Below are 20,752 nucleotides of genomic sequence, written 5' to 3'. Positions count from 1 at the left end.
TGTGCATTTTCTTAATCACTATAAATATTTGTCTTTGTTCTTGTGAAAATGTACTGACATTATCCAACAGTCAGTTAATGATGATGACATCACTGGAAAGAAGCCATATGTAATGGAAATAGACAGGTAGTGGCTTTGTTAAAGTGGTGTTGATGTCAGTGAGTGCACTCGCACCGTCTGTCTTCCTCCGCGAGGCTATAGATACAGGATTATGAGTCAGAGGCGCAGGTGGGCTCTGCTCACTTCAGCTGCTGGCCAAATAGCTGTGTGCACACTCTGAGCCAAAGGAGCCATCCGGGACTCGAACCAACGCCCTGCGGTACCACACACTGAGTTGAGCTATAAACCGGCATTGACTGACAGTTTACACAGACCTTCCAGCTGGTTGTGGAGCGTGTAAAATGAAGCCGTTCCGGGATTGAATTCTCTGTTATAATAAATACATTTTAAATGAATGATATGAAAGTTTCAGCATAGAGATATCAAAACGGCGTTTGTTTTCAGTGAAAAGAAAAAGCATTCACAAAAATCCTCTCCCTGTTTCTTCTCTTTTAACCTGTGGTATTCACAAGTCTGACTTCCGTAAATAAAGACATAAAAGTAGCCTACATTGCGGAATTGCCTAATTAGGGACGTTTACAGATTGTGCTAAAACGGTTAATTCATTCAAGGTCTATAATGACACCAGTAACGCCTCCGCTTCTTCAAACTGAATGGAAAAAAGACACCTGTTAGTGTTTCTTGCGCCAAGAGGCCACTCTGCAAGTCATCACCGTGCCCCTTCTGCTTCAAGGGTTCCATCAAGGTATTAGCAAGACATGCTGGGATAACATGATGATATTGGATAGTGTCTTATACACACTCAAATCCAGTGTGTTCATTTAATCCTGGGAGTGCAAAAATGGGCCCATATTGCGGCGTGCATCTCATTATTACTGTTTGCATGTTAAAACCTTGTGCGAAAATAATACAGAATTTCCATGAGCAGAAAATCAGCTTGTATTGTTCAACCTTCAGGACTGCGATGTTTGAGGTGTACTATAGTATTCAACCAACAGTCCACCATTGAGACATTATGTCTGTTCCGTGCTCTTTAAAACCTTCAATGTCACGTTTACAGTATATCATGTAAGCTTCATGAAAAGTCGCTTTGGATTTAGACAATCTAGCTTCTGCTACACAGTAAACGTCAACTTTCAAATGTATTTATCCCCAGAGTGCAGTTGGTCTTGCATCAAGATAATAATGTATACCGCGTACTGAAGAATAGATACAAGACAATTAAATGAAATACAAAAGGCCTACATAAGTGGGGGTGGGGTGGGGTGGGGGGCCTGAATATAGCAGACTCAGGGGAAACAGTGGTCTCAGGTTGACCTCCCAATCCTAAAAATCACATTAAATAATAAAAAGCTGAATACCAGAATAAAGTGCTGAACAAAGTGCTGCATACAAGTACAAAGTGCTGAGTTTCAGGACTACCCAACAGTTACAAGATCAACATCAATATAAATACAACTCTTGTGGTCAGGGTACAAAACCACAACCCTCTCTCTCGCGCTCTCGCCTATTGTTCTGATCCTCATTCGCCCCCAGTCTACTGGGTGTTGAGGGAGTTCCTCCAATTGTTTCTGCAGGGTTTTTCAGGGCCATTAGTGCAATACTTTTGAAGGTTTTCTCATTGTTCCGAGTAGAATGACTCAGCGGCCAGAGTGAAGACTGAGGACATGGGATAACAGGTGTTGAAAACATAATGTCAGACGAGGACATTCCAGGGGAGCCTCTCTAGTCTCTACCCCATATGCCTCATGATAAATATTATAAATCAGGCTTTACAAAGGTCTGATCCTGAGAACCTCATAAATGCATACATCTGAGTCTGCTTGGATCTCTTACGGTAATAGTCTCTTCCTGTTGATAAACTGTGCACATATTATCCTACCCACTGTTAAAGGCCGGTTGACGAGTTGGCAATGTACATATATCAGTCTCATATTCACTATAACAGTCTGGACATAATATATTCATTGGGGGTGGATGTACATTCATGCATAGATTCACTGGTGATAGATTGTACATTTATACTATTTATTGATAGAATATACAACTCAGTCAGACGTCCATGCGTGTCCAAAGTCAATTTTATTTTATTTCTTCATTTTTGATTCTTACACTTATCTCTCTACTCTTACCCGTCCCCTGTTTCACGATTACTGCTGTTGCTGCCAATTTCCCTGTGGGGATTAATAAAGGCTCATCTTATCTTATCTTATGAAAGCAATATGTCCCAGATGATGCACAGAAAACACAGTTTGTGTGTTCTGCTTTTGGGCTTTCAAACCCTGTTTAATACTTTGTTTGGGACTATGACGTACTTATTTATGATATTTGATATTTGCCTTTTGGAGAGCGTGGTGGGATATATGTAGGATTGGAGGATGTACTGCATGTTTTGTCTGTACTTTCTGTCTTCTTTTGGATGCTGACCCTGATCTCCTATGCACTTGTGCAAATGGCAAATAAAGTCAATTCTATTCTAATAGTCTTCAAATTAAGTGGGTTTTCCACTGACAACTGTCAGTGAAACTAGATTTTCAGGCCGCTATGCAGCTTTCAAATCTAGTCCTATATTGCGCTGATCAGAGCAGTGGTCACGTGGTGACGTCCACCCTCCGTAAATACAGTATTATTTCCCATCAGCAGTTTCGTTTTGATATTCATAATAAAAAGCCCCTTTCATTTTCACTCCTTGTGTCTAGAATGGATCTAACTCTCCTTAATGGTAGCAGCTAGGGCTCAGGAGATGGATATTGTATGTAGCCTATTCATGTATACTGTAATAATTAGTGTTGTAATGTATTAATTGTTATCCAGTGGCCTAGTGGTTGATCGCCCCTAAAGGTCTGATCCTAGAATTGCGAAGTATTTAATGAATTTGACCCGATATGAAGTGAGCTGTAACATAACATGCAATGATGATTCAAGGATTATATATTATGATATGAATCACAGCCATGATCTAATCATGAAACAGGGATAGGTGAAAAGATAATCTGTCGTCTGTCAAAATTACCAGATAACAATCCCAAATAATAAGACTTCAATAAGAATCCTGAATAGGCTGACACAGTATATAACATGTTAAAATAAGAGTGACAAAGGACCCACATGTCAAAAAAGGCTGGTATGGCCCTTTAACCACTTAGTACAACCTATACTTCATTGACTGGAAGCCCCCAGGGGTCTACAGTATATACTAGTCTCCCTCCTTTTTTCCCTATGCACCAAATCTCTTTGCCAAAAATAGATCTACAAGCTCACAACACATCATAAATCGTCTATTTTCGAGTCTGCGAATGTTCGCCCCCCATAATAGGGACGCGAGGGTTGTTAAGTGGAAGAAAAAGAGACTCCTTCATGTCTTTACATTAGTGACATGTCACTCCGGCCGCCTGGAGTTAAGAGAGCTCAGACAAAAGACACATCCATGCTCAGTCGTCACACGCAGAGGTTCAGAGCGCTCCGTCTCTCCGAGGGAGGAAGAGGGGGGAAAAGGAAAGTAAAAAAAAAAAGAGAGCGAGAGAGAGAGAAATGAGGCTAAGTCTTTTCTGCTTTGGCCCGTGCAACGTTCGTTCCTGGGACCGTGGGGCTAATCTGTGTAATGTGTCTGCCTCACTATTGTCCCAGTGAATTTGTTGACGTACGCTAAGTGGGTCACAGTGCTGAAGTAGCCCGGCCTATTCTCGTCCTGTTCCACGCTGTGGTTGACATGGCAACCATAGTGGTTGATTAAACACGCGCTGAGGAGATAGATGTTTGTGTGTGTGTTGGGGGGTATACTTGAAAAAGAACCTGCTTGCTTCAGGGGAGGGGAGGTGGAGGGGTTATAGGGAAGCACAGAGACTGAGCACTCATACTTTAACACACACACACACACACACACATCCCCCACTGCTCTCTCTCTCTCTCACCCAACCCCCATCTGGGAGTCTTGGGATCCAATAAAGATCAGCTGTGCATCTTTTGGCTGTGATTGGTGTTGTGGTTTGAGAAAACATATAACTGATGCTCGTCACTGAATCTCTCTCCCTCTCCCTCTCTCTTTCTCTCTCGCTGTTAATTTATGTTGCTTGACTCATTCGCTTTGATCGTAACATTAGAGGCAGTGGTTCTATTGGTATGTTGGAATGTTACATGAACCGTTAACTGAAGCATGTATGTACTTATAAGTCAAAGTCATAGAGGAGTATTCAGTCTGTGGTCATGGTAACCCTAAGGACAACAGGGATTCAAAGACAGTACCTCAATGAGCAGATCTTCTCTATCTGTTTTACTTGGAGGCAGTGCTGGCCAGTATAGGACCTACAAGTGGTGTCACACTATTTATGGAACAAAGGTTAAGGCTGCAATCTGTAACTTATTTTAATGACTAAGTAAGTTACTTACTTAAGGTTGGAGGTAGTCTCCCTGCTATCCCATTGACACATTAGACCATTGTGTCAGAACACCTACTGGTAGAGGTAACGTGCTTAAGCTCATAAGCACAACCGCTCCCTGGGCCATGAAGCAGGCCTTCTGTCTTGATAGAGTAGTAACAGTTCCCAGTTCAAATCCTGTATAGGGTGTGAAACTTACAGATTGCAACTTTGTTGTCATATTATCACATGTTCCTTAAACTTCCCTAATTACGCAGCTGCACAATGTATATGTCCTTGTAATACTAACTATTTACTGATATCATACTATATTTTTCAATATCTTAAAGGGATAGTCACCCCAAAAAATTGCCCATGGAGACTTGAATGCATGGATATTTTTTGTCGCATTCCTAAGCCAATAATTTGAGACCAGCGGAGCGGTAGGCAGCGGTTCCGGTAGGAGACCCAAAGGAGACTCTTTGTGTCTCCTACCAGAACCGCTGCCGGTCATCAAATTATTGGCTTAGGAAAGCGACAAAAACAAAAAGATATCCATGAATTCAAGTCTCCATGGGGTGACTAATAGATAGAAAAAAATTATTTTTGAGGGTGAACTATCCCTATAACGTGGACGTCGTTTTCATATTGTTCATACTTTTTACTCAGACCTACTTTTAGGTACATATAGCTCTCCTTTGCAACGTTTGCACTACTTATACAACTAAAAATATCTCCACCCAGAAGAGGACTCTGGGTAATGTTAACCCTATTATGTTATAGAGGTGCTAAAGAGTGCTTTAGAAACTTTAAGCGTGGGGTCCGGGGACCCCAGAGGTCCTTGAGGCGTGTTCCAGCAGGGAGTCCCCAGCCAAATTAGAAACTCTCAGTGGTTTTAAACGTTAGGGTCCGGGGACCCCCAGAGGTCCTTGAGGGGTGTTCCAGGGGGTCCCTGGCCAAATCAGTAGTAATTTAATTAAACTATAATTCAATTGGAATAATTACAATACCAAAAAAAAATGAAATATCACCACTGTGAATCTACTGTATTTGTCATAAAATTAAAGTTAAATTTAAAACCAAAACATTCTGTCTCACCAGTGGGTCCCTCGGACAGAACCATGAAATGGGGGTCCATGGCCTCATTTGGGGGGCCTACGAAATAATGAACTCTGAAAACCCATCATCGTCTCCATCTCCCTGTCTCTCTCTCTGCCCCTCCTCCTCCCTTCCCCCTCCCTACTGGCCCTAATGACATGTTAGCCTGTTAGCATGGATTAAGGTGGCTACTAATTTGTGCTCATCTCATACAGGAGGAGACCCGCTGTCTCCAGCAGGATGTAGGCAGATGTTAGTCAGCACAGAGCTCTTTAAAGGAGCACATCACCCATTTTCAAAATTATATTCATATTGGTCCTCGCTAATGCTCATTATACCATTTCTGTCTACTCACACTACTGTCTCAGAGGAGGGTGACATCGATTTCAAACACGATTTCAACTATTCTTCTATTTCAGCATGCTAACCTTCCAGTAAGAGAAAGGCTGTAGTTTCTATTAGCCTGGAATCCCCATTGATGATGTCATTGGTAGGCAGGTTTCTGAACTGTCCACAGCCCACCAACGAGTGAAGCCCTGGAGGACCCTGGTCAACTAGCCTACCCTATATTAAGTGTAACTTCACTGATGCAGTGCTGCTACACTACATGCATGTAAGACGTAAAAGAATATGGTCATTATATTTTTTTACTTTTTAAAAATTAAAAGCATGTCACTATGATGGTCAAATCAACAATCAAAGTCAACAATTTGCCATGGACATGGATTACAGCTATTAAGTCCATTTCTTTAGCCATGTGAGCCTGAAGCCATCGTCCATGAATGATTACACAAATCAATCATAAAAGCTCTCACTCCATAAACGTTCAGGACATACAGTATGTGATGCCAGCCTTGCCCGGCTATCTTTTTTTAAACATGGTGGCACAGGACACAGAGTGAGTAGACAGAAATTGTGCCTGCTCATTATGAGCATCAATGAGGACCAATTATATGAAGATAAGGTTGAAAATGGGTGAAGTACTCCTTTAACGCTGATCTCAGGTCAAGAACACAGAAGAGGAATAGAGTAGAGAGTCGGAAGTGAAAGAGTGTGTGATGATGATGCCTAAAAGTGTATGTGAGTTGGCGTGAGAGAGTGTGTACGTACGTGTGCATGTGTGTTCCTGTCGGACGTGACGGTGACAGATGGAGCGAGGTGGGAGGTGGGCGGTTCTGGGTGGATGGGGGGTCGTCCTCTCTCTTTATGGCAGAGAGACGCCGTCTGTTGATTGGAGCATGGAGGAGGTTCGGGGTCATGGGCAAATTACAGCCAGAGTAAAAAGAAAAAGAAGCTTTTCGTGATGGGGATAAAATATTTATTTTAACCAGTTGAACCCCAGCATCCATCTGGGGGGGGGGGGCCATTAGCCAAAAATAGCAGATCTACAAGCTCATGACGCGTCGCAACGCGTCATGAGCTTGTAGATCGGCTATTTCTGGTGTAGAGAGGGGGAAAAGCGGTCCAAGTACAGAGCCAACTCAGGACAGGACTGTTTTACGAAGTCTAGAGTGTTTAAGTGCAAAAGCTTCGTCATCCGTTGTCGTCACTCAGCATTCATGCCATGGACTAATCCCTCTATTGCCAGATTTGACTTAGTTGGTTTATTAATTTAGTAAATTATTACAGACATCTTTCAAACTGCTTCGCTGGCAGCTAATTTACACGCTGTATGGACATGCAGATTAGTGTCCGTCTTTAGTCAACTGTGGGTTTGTCAGTCTATAAAGCAAATCAAAATTACAAGTGAAATTCTCCATCACAAATTGGTCTGAAATAAACGTATTTTCTTTTTTTTTTACCAGAGAACATCAAAATAGCTCCTCATTATATCCTGTGTGATTGTTAAAGGGATAGTTCACCCAAAAATCAATTAGTCACCCCATGAAGACTTGAATTCATGGATATTTTTTTATTTTGTCACATTCCTAAGCCAATAATTTGATGACCAGCGGACCGGTAGGCAGCCGTTCCGGTAGGAGACACAAAGGAGACTCTTTGTGTCTCCTACCGGAACCGCTGCCAGTCATCATATTATTGACTTGTGAATGTGACAAAAACAAAAAAATATCCATTAATTCAAGTCTCCATGGGGTCACTAATCGATAGAAAAAAAGTCATTTTGAGGGTGAACTATCCCTTTAAAGAATCAGAACAAATGCTACCTCTGTATATGGGAGCTTGTATTAGTCATCAGACTTCCACCAAGTCAATTAGGCCAACCTTTCAACCGGACCGTGGAGTCAATACATTGAAACAGACCATGTTCTACAACCATGCTACAAACTGCGTGGGCGAGGTAGAATTGAATCTCATCGACTACTTACGAACCACACATCTTTCATCTTTATCACAGGTAATGTCATACTAATGCAGAAAGACATAAATAATGAATGCGAGAGGCTTGTGCTTGACTGAGCTTTGCTGCACGCTAAATTATAAATCAAGCGCCCAGCAGCTCCCTCTGTCAATTCTCACCAGCTCTTGTCATTTTTCACCAACTCCCATCTCTGGCAGAGTGAGTTAAGATCAATGTTGAGCTACAGAGAGAGAGAGAGAGATCTGAAAGGTATAGGCTGCTCACTACAGACACCTGAAACTCAATCAAAGCTGTAGAAACCAATACAAATCATAGATCTATACTGCAATGCTGGTGGTTTGGTAGGTTTTTGCTTCCAAAGTCATCATCATATACTGTAGAAGTCACATGTGTGGTACAAGTTTGACAAATATTAACGATTATGTGAAATGAAAATACTTTTTGAGCGAACAGATGATAACATGCTGCGCGCACACACACACACACACACACACACACACACACACACACACACACACACACACACACACACACACACACACACACACACACACACACACACACACACACACACACACACACACACACACACACACACACACACACACACACATCCTGACTAATGCATCCATTGCTTAACTGGTTGTCATACATCATGTGCTGCCATGTGACCAGACACAATTTCCGTTCACAACATTTAGAACAGAACTAATCAATAAACTATCACCCTCCTTCCTCTAATCCTCTCTTCTTCCATTCCTCCCTCTCTTCCCCGGACCTTTATCCTGCGCCGTTTCCATGGAGACTACACATTTCCTTCGAGCCGACGCTCAGACGCAGTGTTATTATTATGATTGTGCTTCAAGTGTGTGATCCATAACGACTTGTCTGGTGATAAAATATCTGCGACATATCGCGCAAATAAAATAATGTATTTTCAAATGAACAGAGCTGATTAGTCTTATCTCACCCTAGTGGCAATTAGCTCCCTTTCCCCTCCTATATGCAGTAATGGCAGCTGCCTATTGATTGCAGTCAGTGGGAGTGTTCTCCATCAAAGCTACAGCCGCAACCACAGTTTCATTACATGCAATGAGCGATTGAATTCCATGGCTAGGATGGACAAGGTATTACTGTTTCAGACTCAGAAAATGCAACACTCAAATGCTGTTATTCAAGCACTAGAGGAAGATGCGAGGAAGATGTAATGACAGGTCTGCCACTAGAATGCAAACTACACCAGTCTGTATGGTAGAGTACGTTAATACAATATAAGTAGCACATCCGCAGTGGTTGGAGGTGGTCTCCCTCCCTACTCTTCCATTGAGAAACTAAGACCTTGATATTACTGGTTCACAATGTCAATAAAGTTATTTGAAGCATCAGATTGTACACTAGATACGCCGCCATCATTATTGTAGAAAAATTGTTGCAAGAGACAACAGTTGAATGATTCAATTTGCCTTCCTGTGCAGTAGTCTCCACTTACAGTATGTAAAGCTACAATATACACCTCTGCACATGATGACACCGTGGCAGTCAGCTCTCTCATCATGTCATTGTCAATGACCCTTTCATTTCATTTTTTTGAATTTCATATCAACCTCAGTATGAGGCTGATATGAAACCCTGAAATCAAATAACAAGAGACTGTTCCTATCAAGAATTAAAGTGGTGGTGATTTGAGTTTCTCCGAGATAAAAAATCTTCACCGCAAAGGATTAGAAAGGCCTTGGGGTCTTTTTACACGGTAAAATTCTCAGTGTTAATTTAACTCAAAGGGGTATGTGTACACTCTCTGTGTTAAATGAATGCTGAGCATTTTACTGTAATTATGGGGGGAAAAGGAGGACATGGATCCGGGAGAAAAGAGAGAAACTGTGATTGGCTCTCCCGCTTTCCTCTGCTGGCACTGCAGCATGTACAGCTGTGATTGGCTCTGCTGCTTTCCTCTGGCCACACTCACTGCAGCATGGACAGCCCCTGTCATCGCCTGCTCCCGGCCGCAGGCGATAAGGTTGATTAAATGGACCTACTGTACAGACTTTCTTCTTGGCAGAGAGATTGAATAAGTAATGATTACCCCTCCCTCGACCACCAGCAATGAGCTGTCCTCCTACACAGTGGCCAACAGTAGAAGTCTGTGGTTGTACTGGGCAGCTCTCACTGGCCAACAGTAGAAGACTGTGGTTGTACTGGGCAGCTCTCACTGGCCAACAGTAGAAGTCTGTGGTTGTACTGGGCAGTTTCCAGTGGTCAACAGTAGAAGAGTGTGGTTACACTGGGATGCTCCCAGTGGCCAGTAGAACACTATGGTTGTATTGGGCAGCTCTCAGTGGCCAAGTGAAGAACAAGACACAGGGAGTCTATTAAGTACATTTTGTGTGCAGTTTGTTAATGAAGTCACACAAATCACACAGCCACACTATACAGGCTGCTTGTGTGCATGTCAGTTAGGAGACAGTCTACACCTGGTTTGGCCAAATGGAAATCATCTATGAGAACCAAAGTGCTTCTCATGAATAATGTTAGCATAACTAACAGATTCACTTGCGGGGAAAAGCGGTTGTACAGGGCAGCTCCCAGTTGCCAACTGTAGAAAAACATGTGGATGTACTGGGCAGGTAGGTCCCAGTTACCAACAGTAGAAGCCTGTGGTTATAACTATGTTAATTCAGTCCCAGTGTGAATGTGTGGTGTCAGACTGTATGTCTATAATTTTTTTCTGTATTCTTATCTCTATTTTTACCTGTACCTCTGCTATCCGGAGATCCATGCTTACTGCTGTTGCTGCAATGACACCTGAATTAACCCACAGGGATAGCTTACTGGGCATCTCCGAGTCACCATCAGTAGAAAGATAGATAGATAGACAGACCTTAATTAATCCAGAGGGAAATTAAAAAGTAGTACCACAGTAGGGATGAAATAAAAATACAGGTATGGGTAGAGAACAAGTACAGAGAAGTAGTAACACTAGTTAACAAAAGGGTAAAAAGGGCAGTATAAGAATGATCAACATCCGACCTGGCCTAGAAGTCAGTGGTTGTAGTGGACTGGGGTGAATCTTTAACTACACTGTAAGCACTGCAGTAAAAGAGCATGTGTGTCAGCAATCCTCACTTGGATAAAGATTTTTTTTTAAAAGAAATGGGGAAGCCGCTGAGCAGACGGCTTTGTGACGACACGGTCTGCAGCTGTATTACATCTGCCAGGATGCAGATAATCTGGGCGAACCCCAGGCAGGGGTTGGGAACAGCAGCGAGTGTCTGAGCCTCATGCCTGATTCACAGTTGAAACTGAAAATAGCCGATCTATAAGCTCACAACGCGTTGTGAGCTTGTAAATCAGCTATTTCCGGTGCTGATACCAAGTACTGTATAAGACTACTTGATATTCAAGTCAGGGCAAAGGAAGGCAGAGAGCAGGAGGAAGGACGAGGGATGCCCCTCTAGTTTTGTGATGCAGGTGTGAAGCAGGCAAGCCGGTGTCCATGAAGGAAACGAGGCTGATAACAACCATGATGAGTGATAATGAGCACCCACTGTGTGGTCGACAGAGGACAGGCGATGCAAATTCATTTAATCAAAGGGGAATTCTGTTGGCGATGTAAATGCATTCTGTGGTACTATGAGCGTGAAATTACACTTCTGCATTTCGTTAGCCGACTTTATTGATGTGGGGGACTGTGTTTTGTAGTGCAGTGAGCATTTGTATACAGGAAAATGGCCCTCCATTTGCAAATGTCTCTCGAAGGGATCGGGTTTGTCATTTGATTCCCACTCAGATCAGCTTGTAAATTGTGTCTGGTGGCCGTCAAATGAACTGCAGTTGAGTTGATGTTACTCTGACTGACAGAGAATCCCCTTCCCAAACACACATGCAGACAATAGATACACAGTCACACATATGGTTGAAAACCCAAGAGAGAGTATGCAATCAATTTAAGCAATTTAAGACAGCAACACACACACACACACACACACACACACACACACACACACAATATGCCAACAGATTGAAGCCAGCTCTGAGCGGAGATTAGTCACCTTAAAGGAGAATTCCGGACAAATTAAGTGTTATCTTTGATGTCTCGTTACTCACCTACCGATGTGAAAAGTAGCGTTCTTTTTTTTCATATATTCCCCTGTCGTCATTTTTTAAACACCCTCCGTTGTTATAATGGGAGCCGCTGGGTTAGTGAAGTTCGTCTATTATAACCGACGCAAAGTTGTTTTTTTCACTACTAGTATTCATAGTAGAGTCTCATGATAGTCAAACATGCGTTGAAACTATCTGCGAGGCTGCCGTCAATGGCGAACGATTTAACACTGGTTGCTTGTTTCCAGATTCTGGCAACACGAGTTGCCAGGTTCTGGAAGAAACAAGCAACCAGTGTTAAATCGTTCGCCATTAACGGCAGGCTCGCAGGAATTTTCAGCGCATGTTTGACTATCATGAGACTCTACAATGAATCGTAGTAGAGAAAAAAATAACATTGCATCGGTTATAATAGACGAACTTCACTAACCCAGCGGCTCCCATTATAACAACGGAGGGTGTTTAAAAAATGACGACAGGGGAATATATGAAAAAAAAGAACGCTACTTTTCACATCGGTAGGTGAGTAACGAGACATCAAAGATAACACTTAATTTGTCCGGAATTCTCCTTTAAGGGGCCCCACAAACAGGAAGCCAGGCTAAGCAGAGTGGGGTCAAAGTCCAGGTTCGGAGTTCAACACTCTTTCCGTGTTAAATAAATGTCAAGAGGAGGTTTGTAGGGCTTACATGGGCTTACAGTATTTACTAAGGAGGAACACACTAAACCTTTACCATGTGCTAATATTTAAGGAGCGCAGCTGGACCAAAATATGTGATTGATTTACTATGACCTCCCATTCAAATAACATCAAACGCAATTTGCCAATTAGAACAGTGGAGGCACTAATATGGATCCATATAGGCCAGTGTTTTGAACTGCACTCTGAGCCAAGGAATGTACAGTAGGAAAAGCAAAACACAATTACCTCTCACATTTTGATAATTGCAACAAAAATCTGAAATGGGTGCAATTGTTCTAGGTCATCTTTTATTTCCTCAAGTAACGACAGCATGACATGACAATATGACCTTTCTGGCATCTGAATTCTCTCTGAATATTTTCTCTTTCCTTTGTCTATCTTGTCACATAGCCAGCGTACCTTCTAACAATGCAATACCTGTTTCTCCTACTGTAGACGTAAAATACCATGGGAACTTTCAGGGCACATGGATGCATTTCAGTTTAGTAAATCGGTAGAATTTGGTTGAATAGTCACCTGTATATTTCACCTTAACATGCCACTCCTTAACGTTCATATTAATGAGGCTGGTGTGCTAAGAAGTGCCGTGGTTTCCATTATGCAAAAAAGCATTGTGCATAAAGGTTGAGCAGTGGTGGTTCTTACATGCACAAAGGCATTACTGCCACCGCAAACATTTTGTAAATACTGCCCAATGTGTCTAGTCGAGCGCATCAGAAACAAATTAATTTCTTTCTCTTAAAGGAGAACTTCACTATTCAACCTTATCTTCATACTGTATAATTACATTAATATGAAGAAACCTTTCCAGGAAGACAAAGGCTGTAGTTTCCATTAGTTTGAATGGGTGAAGTGCTCCTTTAAAAATTGTTCCTACGAAATGCTTTGAGCAGTGTATCAAACTGTGTGGTTTTTATTAAAGGCACCGTCACAATTTTCAACATTATATCTCATATTTGTTGTAGAGCTAATGTTTCATAGGCAGTCATAAAACTATACAGTATTCTGCGCATTTCTGAAATGCCGCTTAAGTTGAACTGGAAAGTTTACTCCAGTGATGTCAGTGGGGTCAAATCCATGAATGTAAAATCTACAACCCTAACTTCCTGGTTCTTAGCCGCCACCCTCTGTAACCATGACTTTGTCCTTGCTCACTGTGCTCTTGACAAAAAATATGAATGAGTTTGGTGTAATGTCAACCATAGACTGTATGGGCGTGTCAGTTTGATTCTTGTCCAAAAGGAATTGTGGGAACACTGAGAAAGCCTGTGACATTGTATCACATGCTTGTATTGTAAATATTGTAAATATTGTGGAGACATGGCAGCGGCTCAGGAGGTAGAACACACAAAGTTCGGCACGCTTACGGGTGGGAAGACGGTTGGTTCTCTGTATCTGCACTAGTGACTTCTACTATGTTAGAGGGGTGCCTGTTCAGCAGGTACCAGATCTTGGAAGGATTCCTGTTAGACCACCAGGTGAAACTCCTCACTGTCAGTTGAAACTACTCAACGGCGACTCCATATGTAACCTAGGAAATGTGGTTGTTTACACCCTCTCCAAGACCAAACAGGAGGGGTTACCAGTAACAGGGACTACACAAAACATAAGGACTAAATTGGAAATAAAATGAAAAAAATAAAACAGTGTTGTCCTGGTCTCTGTCACAGCCAGCCAAGCATGATTTGTCTCTCCATGAGCACCTTAATTTGCAATCAACCGTCACTTTTAGTCACTTGAGACTGGCACAACTGACCTTTATCCTAACCTTCTGTATGTGTGTGTTGGTTCAGGATGCTTGGAGTGCTGCCTCAAGTGTCTGGGTGGGATCCCGTACCCCTCCCTCATTGCCACCATCCTGCTGTACGCTGGCGTGGCGTTGTTCTGCGGCTGTGGACACGAGGCTCTGTCTGGGACTGTCACCATACTCCAGAACTACTTTGAGGTGGCCCGGAGCCCCATGGACACACTCGACGTCTTCACTATGTGAGTGTATACGGCTTACAACTGGACCCGACTAACCGTTTTCAACTGGTGCCATGGCATTGGTCTGACGGCTCTTTAGTCCTAAGTACCATTGGTCCGACGGCACACATTATTACCCTAGCCTTCACCCAACCTAAAAATGTTTGGACTACTATAGGGTTTCGTAATAATGGATCGGACCAAGGCTCAGGCACCCTTTAAACCTACAGTGTCCCTATAGTTTGGCATTTCATTATAATGTACGCGACACATTTCCAAATCTGTAATACAAATATTTATAGCAGGCTGTTGTGAGCAAATAGATTGGATATTTGTTGTATGACCAAGTAGTTAGTTATACGTATACAACAAAGTATACATGTACTGTATTTACAGTAAGAAGCTAACTGGCTCTGGGTGATTTTCATTTCCAGGATCGATATCATCAAGTACGTTATCTACGGCATCGCCTCTGCGTTCTTCGTCTACGGCATCCTGCTGATGGTGGAGGGATTCTTCACCAGTGGGGCCATCAAGGACCTGTATGGAGACTTCAAGATCACCACCTGCGGACGCTGCGTCAGCGCCTGGGTAAGAGAACATTGTAGTCTCATTTATGGAGCAGCAACATACCGATTTCATTGATTCTTACCAGTGTTTCACCGCCATTGGCAACATGTCAAATTCTGTGACACCAGAGGCCTCAGTTAGAAAATCTGTCAAGAAGTTCACTGTAGGTCGCAAAACAGCACGAGAGAGAGAGACAGAGTGAGAATCCCTCACTTTTTCCAATAATAAGCAGAGTGCAGGATGTTACCATCCTGGTCCATGCTCTGGGGAAAGCCACGAAACCACTTCCTGACATGCTCTGACCCAGGGTGTCTCCTGCACTCTGACCCCTAAGTGTGAGATGTGGAGAGAATCATTCCTAATGACACTGTGGGGAATGTGAGTATAAAGTATACAAAAATTCAAATTAAACACAATAAAAAAGGTTACTTCAATTCTCTTCTAAAGAACAAAAACGGTCCATAGGCATCTGGGCAAATAGCTGCACCAGTAAAACCACTTACAGTGGACAACTAACCTAATGAACTCCAGTACCACCAAAACCACATCATTCGATTGCTTTTCCTCCCTGTGGCTGAGCAGGGCTCGGCAGGGTTTGTTGTCTGCTGTGCCAAGTACTAAATGTACAGTGGTGTCTAGTTGCATTCTATGTAAGGCAGAGCGTAAGCAGGTTTTCACACCAAACAAACACGGATACATATGTTCCGCTGCTGACCTAGTATCAGATCCCACCAGAGTACATTCTGCTGCGTCTGCCCTTCCTCTGCATGCCCTTGATGCCCCACAATTGGCCACCACTGCATGACTCATTCTTAGAACAGGAATCCACCTTATATCTGTGGCACAGGTTCAGATCCTAGGACATCCAATTAATGTCCATCAACAGCCATCAAAGTGTAACTGAGGAAGATGACGACACCATCTCTACCTTCTCACTCACTGTACGGGAAGAGCAGCACCAAACAAGACTAGGGCCCTATTCTGGGCGCCGCCTTACCCATTATCCCTAAACTCCTTTGCCATTTTTTCCTATTTTGAAAAACATTTTCAAATAGTTCAACTAGCCGATCTACATCGACAGGTTGTGAGCTTGTAGATAGGCTTTTTGAACTATTTGAAAATGTTTTTCAAAATAGGAAAAAATTGCAAAGAAGTTTAGGGATAATGGATAAGGCGGCGCCCAGAAAGAGTCCCTGCTAGCAGCCCCTAGTGGCCGTGCTGCTCTGTACAAGTTGGACTTAAGGGAGGAACTACAGTACTAGACGAAAGGCCACGGGGTCACCAGAATCAGCAAGTTGCATGGCAGTCTACCCATTAGGTGCAAGAGTACATTTTGGCTTAAGTGCGGTGCAATTAGAAAGGCCATGGGGTCACCAAAATCAATGGGGGTCATCCTCGAGAAAGCATGACAATTCGGTAACTTATATTGATCCCTGTGGGGAAATGTGTTTTATACATTTGACCCTCAAATGACTATTAGGTGCAGTGGGCTGCCACTTAGGGGTGCTCGGGGAGCAGTTAGGTGCTCAGTGTCTTGCTCAAGCACACAAAGCCAGGAGGAGGCAATCCAGCCAGATAGGTTTTTGAGATGTTGTTTGGGACCAAACTGGTAGATGGACTAGCCATGATGACATTTGAAGAAGAAGTCCGATTAAGCACAGGCCTCAAATTAGTGCCAATGCACAGAGCATGCATTCAGACAGCAGAAATACTGTAAGACATATGGCTTAGCATTTAGCAGTAGGTGACAGAATAGGCCATCCATTCTTGTTCAATATAAATTAAACAGTATGATGTGTGTGTGTGTGTGTGTGTGTGTGTGTGTGTGTGTGTGTGTGTGTGTGTGTGTGTGTGTGTGTGTGTGTGTGTGTGTGTGTGTGTGTGTGTGTGTGTGTGTGTGCGCCAGTTCATCATGCTGACGTACATCTTCATGCTAGCCTGGTTGGGAGTGACAGCCTTCACGTCCCTGCCTGTCTTCATGTACTTCAACATCTGGACCATCTGTCAGAACACCACGGTGCTGGAGGGAGCACAACTCTGCCTGGACCCACGCCAGTATGGTGAGGAGGCTGTCCTCAACTGTCCCTCTGGACCTGTCGCTCTCTCTCACACAGACTGTACTCTTGGCGATGATTTGTCTAGGCTAGTTTTGCATCTCTCTCTCTTTCTCTCTCTCTACTCATCCATTCTTGATGATTCTCTCTTACTCAACGTACTGTACTCTCTCTGATTATTTTCTTCTATTTCTCTGTCCGTCTGTCTTTCTCTCTCTACATCTGTCTTGTTGTTGGTCCAGCCCTACTTATCTAATTGTTTATATTGTTAGCTATTCATCCTTGTTATGTTTGTGTTTGAGCATGAAGCAGTCTAGGTCATCACAGAAGAACAGGTTTTGCACAAGAAGTTGCACAGGAAATCATCTCGAAAGCTGACTGTCGGCTGTGGATGTTTAATTGGTAGAAATCATGTGCTCTAAATACCCTATTTTTTTCCCACATCGGACATTACAAAGTCGTGAACTTGAACTTTAAGGGATGCTGTACTGTTGATCAGAACCTGAGTGTGGACTCTTTTTCAGGAATCGTTCCCATTGCTGAGGCCAAAACTGTTTGTGCTGGATCCGAGAAGTTTTACAAGTTGTGTGAATCCAACGAGGTGGGTGAAAATAACAATAAAACAACTAAATTAATAAATTGTTACTTAGAGGACCACTTCGGCCGTTTTCAACCAAATCTTATAATTGGTCCTCATTAATTCTCATTATTAGATGGCACGATTTATTAGAACTCACTCTGTGTCTAATAGGTGGGCTGTGGGCAGTTCAGAAATCTGCGTGCCACATCCCCTTAATGGGGATTACAATAGAAACTACAGCCTTTCTGTCACTGGAAGTTTTTTGCATTAACTTGGCCGCCCTAGTGTAGCGGTTAGAGCACACGCCTTTCGTGCAGATGATTGTGGGTTCGAACCCTGCCTGGGGTCGACATCACCAAGGGCATACAGTCAGTCTGAAGCCTGTACGTAAAAACGAATAATGATGTTCTTGCATTAACTTGAAAAAAAAAGAGTTTGAAATCACAATGATGATGTCACTGCGTGGTAGCCAGGCAAATTTCGAATTGTCCACACCCCACCTCTGAGATGCAGAGAGAGTAGACAGACATTATATGCCATCTTATAATGAACATTAGACAGCATCAATTATATGAAGCTTAGGTTGAAAATGGGTGACGGGTCCTATAAAGAGGGATTATTATGGTAAGCAACATGTCTGGTCAGGCATTGGATTTGGCTGTTAAAGATGTTAGTCTAAGTGCTGTAAAAGTACAAAGCTTGTTCTTCTTGCCGTTTCCCTATATTCTTTTATGAGATTAAAATAGCCCCATTTGAACAAGCCAGTCAAAACGTCCCCTCATTGTGATGTCACATCAGAAACATTTTGCAGGTAATCTCAACTGCGATTCAGGTTTGAGATGAGACTGACGGAAGCTAAATGGATGTGTGTTGTTGTTGGTCGTCAGACTCTCTGACAAAATATGTCACAGAGTCTAATAATAATACTCCAAAATACGTAGTTATCTGTAGTCAGGCAGTGGCTTTTAATGAATGCTAATAGGATCCTTAAACAGCCTTGTTGCATTAGAGTTAGATGTGGAGCTTGGTGAAACTGAACAGACCTTCGGTTGAATAAAAGGAAAATGTCACAGATGTGTTTTATAGACATACAGCAGCAAATTTCTTATCCCAAGATATTTGGTGTTACGGCGAAAAAAGGAGGGGGCCTTGTATACCCCTGGGGAACCCAAGTCAACGAAGTATACAGGATTTTAATGGTTAAAGAGTATGTATGCCACTTGTGACAATAATATCAATGTTCTTTTCATATCTTAAAACATTTTCAACAACTTGAAAGTTTTTCCAAAATAGCCCATCTACAAACTTGTGAGTCGTTTGTGGAGCGTGTAGATCGGCTATTTTCGCCACTTGACACCGCCGCACGACAGAGTACAGTATGAACCAGGCTGTGGATAATGACAGAATCACTACTCTTTACTGTAGATTTATAATGAAATACTGGGCAGCATCGTTTACAGTTAATTATAATGTTCACAGAAGGATTTTCAACTGTGAACGTGGATGTTGAGCTTCACAGACTAGTAAATCAGAGTAGATTAAGAAGGCTAGTAATAATAATGTATTGTGTGTTTCGTCTACAGTTGGACATGACGTTCCACCTGTTTATCTGCGCTCTGGCCGGAGCAGGAGCTGCTGTCATCGCTATGGTGAGACCACAACAATACAAATCACACACACACATCTTTGTTAGAGTAACACTATGAACTATGGATATGTAAATAGATTAGGGTTGATATCAAACACACAGATTGCTGTTTATATATCTGCAAAGCTAAGAACTGTGGATACGTAAATATCATACGGTTGATGTCACATGGCATAAACACAGTTCAAGTTCTAAGTAGTCCTACTTCCCACCTGGACTGACATCTGCTCAGGTGGTTGTAAGGGTGTGTATTTACACTGTAGGTACTCAACACAATGAATACATTTAATTCATAGTCCATAGCACGACAATGTTGCGTGCAAAAATTAACAGTTGTTTTCGGCCACATCTCCAGGCAATGGAGTATAAATGAAGCTTAAGTCGTGTAGCTGGATAAAATAATGAGTACTTGAAAAGATGAAAATATATACAGTACAAATATCCGTACCCTGGAATGATATCTTTCAGTTTTTCCCCCCAGTTTTTTTTCACGTGTATTCAACTCAAGTCACATGGTACAGTAATGCTGAGCAGAGAACATACCAGGCCCAGCAAGCACAGTCAGGACCCGGACCAATCAGTGACGTCTCGATTGGGGCTAGATCAAGTCAAACCAAGACAAGTCAGATCTGGCCCAGAATATCACCTGATTTCAACCAAAATTAATCCTGACCACAAAAACGTCACTTCCAGGACGTCATCTAAACACATGTCTCATCACCCAAAATTGCTGTCCAAATGTCCATATGATGTCCCGGTGATGATGTCCTGTAAATGACGTAAAGATCATCCCCATATGGGCTGTGATCTGGCCTAGTCCTGAACGTCACCGGGGTGATGACCGGGCGTCATCATAACGTCATCATGACGTCATTGTGCTTGCTGGGGGGGGATACATGACAGAATGAAATGAAGAGAATGAGAATGAAGTCTCTTAAAAAAAGTTGAAGTGCTGTATTTTACAATGTAGGCCTATACTGCATTGTACAGTATGTTAAGTTATTGTGCTATATTGTTACTGTACTGTTCTTGGTTCAACCTGCTGCACAAAATCGTATTAAAAGCATAATTGTGTCATTCAGTACTTAGTACACACGATTACTTACACCATGTTCCATTAAACATCCATGGTTTATGGTTAATGACTCAATAAAAGAAAGAGTAAGCCTATTAATTACAGGCCAAGTATGTGAGTAAAATAGATGAAAAAACTGTTAATACAGCATAATAATGTTATAATTGTCAATATTATCCATCACTTACATGTATTACTAATGATGAACTGTTGAGGCTGTATT

General features: G+C 42.4%; 1 protein-coding gene across 1 annotated transcript in view; it reads left to right on the top strand.

Moving 5' to 3' along the window:
- The window catches only part of gpm6aa (glycoprotein M6Aa), a 32,216-nt gene that overhangs the window by 5,737 nt on the left and 5,727 nt on the right, over positions 1-20,752 (top strand). Inside the window, exons 2-6 of the mRNA XM_080416031.1 lie at positions 14,431-14,623; positions 15,037-15,193; positions 17,079-17,232; positions 17,751-17,827; positions 19,390-19,455. Coding sequence (XP_080272157.1) covers positions 14,431-14,623; positions 15,037-15,193; positions 17,079-17,232; positions 17,751-17,827; positions 19,390-19,455 — 647 coding nt within the window. The remainder of the gene's footprint in view (positions 1-14,430; positions 14,624-15,036; positions 15,194-17,078; positions 17,233-17,750; positions 17,828-19,389; positions 19,456-20,752) is intronic.

Source organism: Gymnoscopelus braueri (genome assembly GCF_963280865.1).
Source record: "Gymnoscopelus braueri genome assembly, chromosome: 20".
Classification (NCBI taxonomy): Eukaryota; Metazoa; Chordata; class Actinopteri; order Myctophiformes; family Myctophidae; genus Gymnoscopelus; species Gymnoscopelus braueri.
This window is presented reverse-complemented; position numbering and strand designations above follow the sequence as displayed.